Below are 9,335 nucleotides of genomic sequence, written 5' to 3' on the forward strand. Positions count from 1 at the left end.
CATGTTTTACATTAAGCATTAATGTAAGACCGCTTGAATTTGCTCCCACTTTGAATCTTGTAAATTCAAGTCAAATTTTTAAGACCTATGACTGTGTTGACTCCAACATGAAATCTATGGAGTCTTGTCTCAAAAGAGTTGGTTTAGAGATACAGCGCAGAAACAGGCCACTTCGGCCTACTTAGTCCGAGCCGACTAGTGATCCCCGTAAACTAGGGACAAGTTAAAGCTTTACCAAAGCAATTAATCTACAAGCATGCAAGTCATACAGTGTGGAAACGGGCCCTTCGGCCCAACTTGCCTACATCTGCCAACATGTCCCAGCTACACTAGACCCACCAGCCCGCTTTTGGTCCATATTCTTCCAAACCTGTCCTATCCATGTACCTGTCTAACTGTTTCATAAATGTTGGGATTGTCCCAGCCTCAACTACCTTCTCTGGCAGCTAGTTCCATATACCCACCACACTTTGTGTGAAAAAGCCACCCCTCAGTTTCCTGTTAGTCAGTGCTATTGAACACCCTCCTTCAGAAGTGAGTGTCGCTGCCCCACTGTGGTTTGTCGTCTCTCCTCAAAAATACAACAGATCAGCATTTCCTCGTCTAGATTCAAGGGTTGAGGGTATTGGTGCTGCTGACCTGTCTGACACTGCAGGTCCGATGTGATATTAAGTTTGAGATTCCCGCAGCCAAGCCCTCTGCTTGTGTGCCCTGTAAAAGGAGTTCACACAAGATATCAATAGGTACAGGACATAATTTTAGACAAAATAACATTTGGTCACTCCGACATGCAGTGAAATTGCACTGTTACAATGCGGATCAACACAGCCTATGAACAACATCTCAAGCTTCAGACTGAAGGGTCTCGACCCGAAAAGTTAGCCATTCCTTCTCTCCAGAGATGCTGCCTGTCCCGCTGAGTTACTCCAGCTTTTTGCGCCTATCTTCGGTTTAAACCAGCATCTGCAGTTCCTTCCTACACATCAGTCTAGGCATGTTGTCGGCTTGAAATTCTCATGTTTTTTCTGCATTTGAACAGGGCATTTCTGCCAGTCATTCATCCTTGATCAGTGTTTTCCATTTCTATTGGGATAGCCTGTCTTGCTGACGATGTCTCATAGACCCAACTGTTAACTAATGTGGCCTTACCCTATCCCTTTCGTCTAACCATCCATCCCTCTCCTTTTCTGCTGCTGAATATTAATGCTTTTCCTTTTTCTAAATTCTAATGAGCCGTCTTGGACCTGAAATGTTAATTTCCCTTTCCATAAGAAATTGATTAATGCTGAGTATTTCAGGTATTTTCTGTTCTATTATTTTCCAAAAGTCGTAAGATTATAAGTGATAAGAGTTGAATTAGGCCATTTGGCCCATCAAGTCTAGTCTGCCATTCAATCATGGCTGATCCATCATTCCTAACCCCATTTTCCTGCCCTCTCCCTATAACCGCTGACACCCGCATTAATCAAGAATCTATCTCTGCCTTAAATATATCCACTGACTTTGCTTCCACAGCCTTCTGTGGCAAAGAATTCCACAGATTCACCACCCTCTGACTAAAGGAATTCCTCCTCATCTCCTTCCTCAAAGAACATCCTTTAATTCTGTGGCTATGACCTCTAGTCCTAGACTCCTCCACTAGTGGAATCATCCTCTCCACACCAACTCTATCCAAGCCTTTCACCAGTCACATTGGTTCTGCCGTTCCTCTGTAGCCACAGTATTTGTGTGACTGGTCCTGGAGACATTCTGGTCTATGATGGACCTCCCACCCAGAATGATGACAGTGAATTCAGAGATGGTAATGCCATTGAATGTCAAGGGTGGATGACTAGATGGCGTAGGTGTTACTTGCTGCTATTTTGGTCCAGGGCAGAAGTGTTTAATCCCATTCTGCATTCAAACAGAACGGATGACAAGACCATGTTCCCATTTGTAGAAGACCCCAGAGCCAGAGGATGTCGAAAGGAGCTGATTTCAAAAACAGCTAAAAGTGACACAAGGATTTTGGTTTCTTATACGCAGCATTAGTTGCAGTCATTTACCTATAAAATCAATGGCCACAGTTGCACCTACAATCCTCAGTGCTCCAGAAACAACCGTGCCAAAAGCAGTCCCAGCAAAATTTACATTCACCACCCAGAGCCTGGAGTACAATCTGGGATCGGCTGGCAGAGAAAGAAGCAAAATTTAAAAAAACAGATGTTGGCAATATAACATATAACATATAACAACTACAGCATGGAAACAGGCCTGACCGGCCCTACCAGTCCACGCCGACCATTCTCCCTGACCTAGTCTCATCTACCTGCACTCAGACCATAACCCTCCAATCCCCTCCTATCCATATACCTATCCAATTTACTCTTAAATAATAAAATCGAGCCAGCCTCCACCACTTCCACCGGAAGCCCATTCCATACAGCCACAACCCTCTGAGTAAAGAAGTTCCCCCTCATGTGACCCCTAAACCTTTGTCCCTCAATTCTGAAGCTATGTCCCCTTGTTGGAATCTTCCCCACTCTCAAAGGGAAAAGCCTACCCACGTCAACTCTGTCCGTCCCTCTCAAAATTTTAAAAACCTCTATCAAGTCCCCCCTCAACCTTCTACGCTCCAAAGAATAAAGACCCAACCTGTTCAACCTCTCTCTGTAGCCTAAGTGCTGAAACCCAGGCAACATTCTAGTAAATCTCCTCTGTACCCTCTCCATTTTGTCGACATCCTTCCTATAATTTGGCGACCAGAACTGCACACCATACTCCAGATCTGGCCTCACCAATGCCCTGTACAATTTCAACATTACATCCCAACTTCTATACTCGATGCTCTGATTTATAAAGGCAAGCATACCAAACGCCTTCTTCACCACCCTATCCACATGAGATTCCACCTTCAGGGAACAATGCACAGTTATTCCCAGATCCCTCTGTTCCACTGCATTCCTCAATTCCCTACCATTTACCCTGTACGTCCTATTTTGATTTGTCCTACCAAAATGCAGCACCTCACACTTATCAGCATTAAACTCCATCTGCCATCTTTCAGCCCACCCTTCCAAAAGGCCCAAGTCTCTCTGTAGACTTTGAAAATCTACCTCACTATCAACTACTCCACCTATCTTAGTATCATCTGCATATTTACTAATCCAATTTGCCACACCATCATCCAGATCATTAATGTAAATCATCCAGATCATTAATGTAAATCATCCAGATCATTAATGTAAATCATCCAGATCATTAATGTAAATCCATGAGATCAACAAATTACTGGAGACACTCAGAAGCTTAGTCAAATTTGCATGAAGAAAAATGGTTATGTTTCTCGTCTGGAACCCTTTATCAGGTCAGGGAAATAGAAAAAAGTTTGGAGAAGGGTCTCGACCCGAAACATCACCCATTCCTTCTCTCCAGCGATGCTGCCTGAGGTACTTGAGTTACTCCCACTGAGTTACTCCAGCGTTATGCGTCTATCTTTAGAAAAAAAAAAGTTTGTTTTAAGTTGCGGGAAGTAAATGGATAGTCCATTGAGTCAACATTCAGGGGAACAAGACCAGGTTATTCAACCTTTCGGGCCAGATCTGCCATTCAGTAGGATCGCGGCTGACCCAATCTTCATTGTGCATTTAAATAGCATTTAGGCAGATGCACAGATACGAAACGTTTACAGACTTATTCATGGGACAAACACAAGGAAAATGAAACAAGCTCAGGTTGGCAACTTAGTGGAATGGACGAGTTCAACTGAAGGGTCTGTTACTTTGCTATACGAGTCTATGCCTCCATAAGATTTCTAATCCTTCGAGTTTAGCAGAATGAGATGAATGCCAATCGATTTCATCTTTCCCTGTTGGTCAATCCCTCCATGTCAGGATCATCCGTGTAGTAGGAGACTCTATCGTGAGAGGTACAGACAGGGGTTTCTACGGCAACAAGCAGGATTCAAGGATGGTGTGTAGCCTCCCAGGAACCAGGATCCAGGACGTCACAGACGGATTGCAGAGCATCCTCAAGGGAGAAGGTGAGCAGCCGGAAGTGGTTGTGTATGTCGCACAAACGACGTCGGGAAGAAGAGGAAAGAGATTCTGCAGCATGGCTTTAAAGAGCTCGGAAGAAGGCTGAAAAGCAGGACCTCCAGGGTGGTTATCTCCGATTTGCTTCCAGTTCCTCGTGCTGGTGAGGGCAGGAATAGGGGAGGGAGATCGGGGATCTGCATGTGTGGCTGACGAGCTGGTGCAGGGGGGCAGGGATTTAGATTCTTAGACCACTGGGATCTGTTTTGGGGTAAGGGTAAATTGTACAAAAGGGACGGGTTGCACCTCAACGGGCGAGTGACCAGCATTCTGGCAGGCAGGTTTGCCACTGCTACACGGGTGGGTTTAAACTAAATAGTGTGGGGGAGGGGGGGGGGGGGGGTGATGGAAAATTTATGTATTTGTTACCTTGTGTATTCTGTCTGTGTCTGTACCTATATGATAATTACTGGCGCGACCAGAAGTTGTTTAGCAACATCGCTTACCGAAACTGCCTAGGGCACAAGTAATTAACAGGTCTCAGTCAGCTATCATATAGTATAAGAAAGGCACTGGAGGGCATTCCACATCCTTGAGATAATTTCGCGAAGTGGCAGAGGGACTTTGGAAACCTGGTTGTAAGTTATCGTTTAAATACTGTAGAATATGAACAAGCGTTGCGAAGTCTTATTGGGTGTGATTGGTGTTTAATTGAAGGAGATTGGAATGCTATTGTACATGGAGCACCCCTTCAGTGGGCACCAGGTCAGAATAATTATCATAACAGACGAATAGCTATTGAAAATCGAATAAGAGCACACTTCCAGAGAGGAGTCCATTACAATAAAATTAGGGAATGTACACAAAATAAAGACGAGCCTGTGCTACACTATTTCTCCAGACTTAAGGTTGTCGTTGAGGAAAATAGTGGACAAGAAGTACCGATCCCGTGGGTGGACGATCGACCGTTCGCCCAATAGTTAAAAATCGAACTGTTAAACGGACTAAGACCAGAGATTAGTTCAGATATAAAAAAGCACATGGTGGGATGGAAAACAAAGGCACTCAATGATGTAAAAGATTGGGCAGTACATGCGGAGGGGAAAACACCAAACAGAAAAAGATTGTAAAGAACGTTTATCTGGCCGATGCTGAGGAAATAAGCAAAAATACCGTCTCTGTATTCTACCGGGTAAAACAAGAAGATATGGGGCGGGGAGGGCAGAAAGGCAGAGGAAGAGGTAGAGGCAGAGGGAGTAGGTCCCCAAGGGGGGAGGGATGTTTTGTCTGCGGAAAACTCGACCATTGGGCTTGAGATTGTCCCCAGGCTAAACATACTCCACCAAAAGAAGGCGAGGACGGTCCAAGGTCCCGAAGCTATGACCGATCCTGACTGACCGAGGCTGAAGAGAGGGACAAATCGAACAGAGATACTCCTACTCCCGCAGCCGACAAGGAGCCTTTGCAAATATTGGATCTAAAAGAAGTCTTCTATGTCTTACAAGACTACCTAAAGCCTACGATAAGTATAATAGTAAATGGAAAATGGATGAAGCGGAAAAACAGGAGGATGGACTGTGGAGATATAAAGATGGCCGCTTGATATTGCCAAAGTCCCTATTCCGATTTGCCTGTGTTACGAGCCATGGGGTAACCCATGTCTCAACAGGAGGAATGGTGCAATTAGTCGAGAAGGTGTTCAACACCTATGGGTTCACGAGTTATGCAAAGAAGTACTGCGAAACGTGCGAGATATGTGCCAGATACAATCCACAAGGAAACATAAAGAAACAACAAGGGAAGTACCCACAACCAAGGTACCCATTTCAAAATTTAAATATGGACTTTATTGAATTAACCCCCTCGCAAGGGAAGAAATATTGTTTAGTGATTATTGATGTATTTTCCCGATGGGTTGAAGTTTTTCCCCTCTGCCAATGCGGACGCGTTGACAGTGGCAAAAGTTCTCCTCAGGGACATCATACCAAGGTTCGGGATACCAGAGAAAATATATAGTAACAATGGGAGCCATTTTGTCAACGAGGTAATAGAGAAGCTCACGGCGACCCTAAAAATACAATTAAAACATCACTGCTCTTACCACCCACAGTCTGCAGGGTTAGTAGAAAGGACTAATGGAACTATTAAAAGCAAATTAAGGAAGGCAATGGCAGAAACGGGATTCTCCTGGATAGATTGCCTCCCATTAGTGTTATTAAACATGAGAATGCTGCCAAGTACGAGGGGAATGTCCCCGTACGAAATATTGTATGGTAAACCATTCCAATACCCCGTTCGACAAAAGTTTTCTGAGACAGTAAGTGAAGATAGTACCCTAGCACAGTACATGAAGAAAATGCTAATAAACAAATCTCGTGTGTTGAAAGGTTTAACAGGTCTTGACCAAACGGAAGGGAATCTCGTGGAGGAATTAAAGCCCGGAGACTGGGTGTTCGTAAAAATTATCAAAAGAAAAAGGTGGTCAAGCCCTCGGTGGGAAGGTCCGTATCAAGTACTACTTACTACTCCCACTGCGGTAAGAATTGCCGAAAGGCCAACGTGGGTACATATCACACACTGCAAAAGAGTAAAAATCCCAACTTCAGAGTAGGAGAAAGGGGGACGCCCGACGCCCTGTATAGGTCCAGTAACGATCGGAAACCTACATCTCCCAAACCATGAAGTGGGGGCTGATTATTCTGAGTGCAATTGCATTAATCACCACAGCATATGCGAAGTATACAATATACCTGACCCAAGGAAGTACTAGCACTTTTGAAATCGACCCATGTCAGTATAAAACTGACAGTTGCAAGGACAAAGCATACGTAACAGATGTGTATGTCTGCCTAGCACCCTGCTCGAAATGGCATTATGTTTTCCAATACTGATGCCTCAGGCCATAAAGAGACCGGAATCGCGCAATACCAGCGATGGTCATTAATAAGAAAGTCCTACACCCATACGAACCCTGGCTGGAGTAACTGGGGAAGATGGGGAAATACACAGCCTACTTGGAAAACGTATATAACCGTGAGGAACATCCAGAAGAAAGATGAAGGGTGGTATTACGTGTGTGTCGAAGTTAGTTGGAAGGATCCCTGTAGCCAGTTGGAAGTGAGAGTAGTCTAACCAGCAGACACTAAAGTAACAGGTAGATAAGGAAACTCGGGCACCACCAAAGACAGGAGAACAAATAATTAAGGTCATCCCAGTAGCAGACCTCCGGAAGAGTCTGGAAATTGAGACCGGATATTGAGGGCGTGCAGCGTAGGTTCACTAGGTTAATTCCCGGAATGGCGGGACTGTCGTATGTTGAAAGGCTGGAGCAATTAGGCTTGTATACACTGGAATTTAGAAGGATGAGGGGGGATCTTATTGAAACATATAAGATAATTAGGAGATTGGACACATTAGAGGCAGGAAACATGTTCCCAATGTTGGGGGAGTCCAGAACAAGGGGCCACAGTTTAAGAATAAGGGGTAGGCCATTTAGAACGGAGATGAGGAAGAACTTTTTCAGTCAGAGAGTGGTGAAGGTGTGGAATTCTCTGCCTCAGAAGGCAGTGGAGGCCAGTTCGTTGGATGCTTTCAAGAGAGAGCTGGATAGAGCTCTTAAGGATAGCGGAGTGAGGGGGTATGGGGAGAAGGCAGGAACGGGGTACTGATTGAGAGTGATCAGCCATGATCGCATTGAATGGCGGTGCTGGCTCGAAGGGCTGAATGGCCTACTCCTGCACCTATTGTCTATTGTCTATTGATATACAGATGATAATGCATGGCTGGAATGGATGCGTTACACAGTTAAGTCCTTAAACAGGACGGATTGTTATGCTTGTGCATCCGCAAAACCACAACTTATTCCAACACCCTTCCCGTTAAATTTTACCAACTCACCAGGCGGAGTCAAATGCATGTTATCATTGTACCTTAGTAAACGCAAGCCACAGAATAAGAATTGCACAGATTTGCATTTTCTATTCCCCCCGTAGTTAAGGACAGGATCCCACCTCCATTCACTGTACCAACCGGCGGAAATTTTAATTGTTTCGCTAGATGTGATCTTGGAGGTAAGGAACTGGGAACACTGGAGTTATGTGAGATTATAGTAAACGTCTCCATTCCCACCCCTGCACTATCATCTAGTCCCTTGCCAGGGTTGAACGCAACAGCTCTAGCTGAACACGAGGTCGGGAGGGCAGATGTTTGGTGGTACTGTGGAGGGAGAATATTGAGGGCAAAGCTACCTAAGAACTGGAACGTACCTGTGCGTTGATACAGCTGATGATGCCATTTACTGAAAAATGTGAAGGAGAAATCCGAGACAGGGAATAGAGTGAAAAGGGAACTTGCTAAGGGTTCTTTTGATGCACACATATACGTAAATGAAATTGGAGTGCCAAGAGGGGTTCCAGATGAATTTAAGGCACGCAACTAGATAGCTGCAGGATTTGAGTCTGTCATCTTCTGGTGGTCAACCATTAATAAAAATGTAGATTGGATAAATTACTTATATTATAATCAGCAGCGATTTATCAATTACACAAGAGATGCTGTGAAAGGGTTAGCCGAACAACTAGATCGGACCAGTCTAATGGCCTGGCAGAATAGAATGGCCTTGGACATGCTACTAGCAGACAAGGGAGGACAGGCTACTAGCAGACATGGGTAATGTTCGGATCATCTTGTTGCACCTTTATTCCCATAATACCGCACCTGATGGCCCTGGCTGGACTCACTTCACTGGCAGAGGAATTGGCTGAGAATTCGGGAGTTGACGCCTCCTGGGCAGGGTTCCTGGACTCATGGTTCGGGAAATGGTCTGCAGGGGTACTGTTCTGCCTGGGTTGCTGCATCATCCTCTGTGTGGGAGGACTCGCCCAGACGGCTGATTGAAACGGCCCTCACAAAGAAAATGACTATGTTGTACGAACTAATACCAACCAAGCAGAAGAGAGACAATGCAATGAATTGACTTGAGAGAAAACTATTCCTGACTGATTGAATCCTCACGAATGATCGAACTACAGAAAGTCAAGAGAACATGTGGTTCCGTGAAGGAAACTTGGGGACTTCAACTCGAAGGACATAAATTTGTTTTTAGATTATAATTCAGTACATTTGTATAAACAGGAGAAATTGATGGAAAATTTATGTATTTGGTACCTTGTGTATTCTGTCTGTGTCTGTACCTATAAGATAATTACTGGCGCGACCAGAAGTTGTTTTGCAACATCGCTTACCGAAACTGCCTAGGCCAGAAGTGATTAACAGGCTCAGTCAGCTATCTGTTGATTCCTTTTACTCGAGGGACTTATCAGT

At 44.6% G+C, this 9,335-nt stretch overlaps 2 protein-coding genes across 2 annotated transcripts in view; one reads left to right on the forward strand and one right to left on the reverse strand.

Moving 5' to 3' along the window:
* LOC144601450 (uncharacterized) overlaps positions 1–9,335 on the forward strand; it is a 201,734-nt gene that overhangs the window by 116,264 nt on the left and 76,135 nt on the right. The window lies entirely within an intron of this gene.
* The window catches only part of LOC144601196 (uncharacterized), a 39,161-nt gene that overhangs the window by 18,619 nt on the left and 11,207 nt on the right, over positions 1–9,335 (reverse strand). The window contains exons 4-5 of the mRNA XM_078413165.1: positions 4,520–4,528; positions 1,852–1,987 (exon numbers count right to left, since the gene is read on the reverse strand). Coding sequence (XP_078269291.1) covers positions 1,852–1,987; positions 4,520–4,528 — 145 coding nt within the window. The remainder of the gene's footprint in view (positions 1–1,851; positions 1,988–4,519; positions 4,529–9,335) is intronic.

The sequence above is a fragment of the Rhinoraja longicauda genome, chromosome 16 (assembly GCF_053455715.1).
Source record: "Rhinoraja longicauda isolate Sanriku21f chromosome 16, sRhiLon1.1, whole genome shotgun sequence".
NCBI lineage: Eukaryota > Metazoa > Chordata > Chondrichthyes > Rajiformes > Arhynchobatidae > Rhinoraja > Rhinoraja longicauda.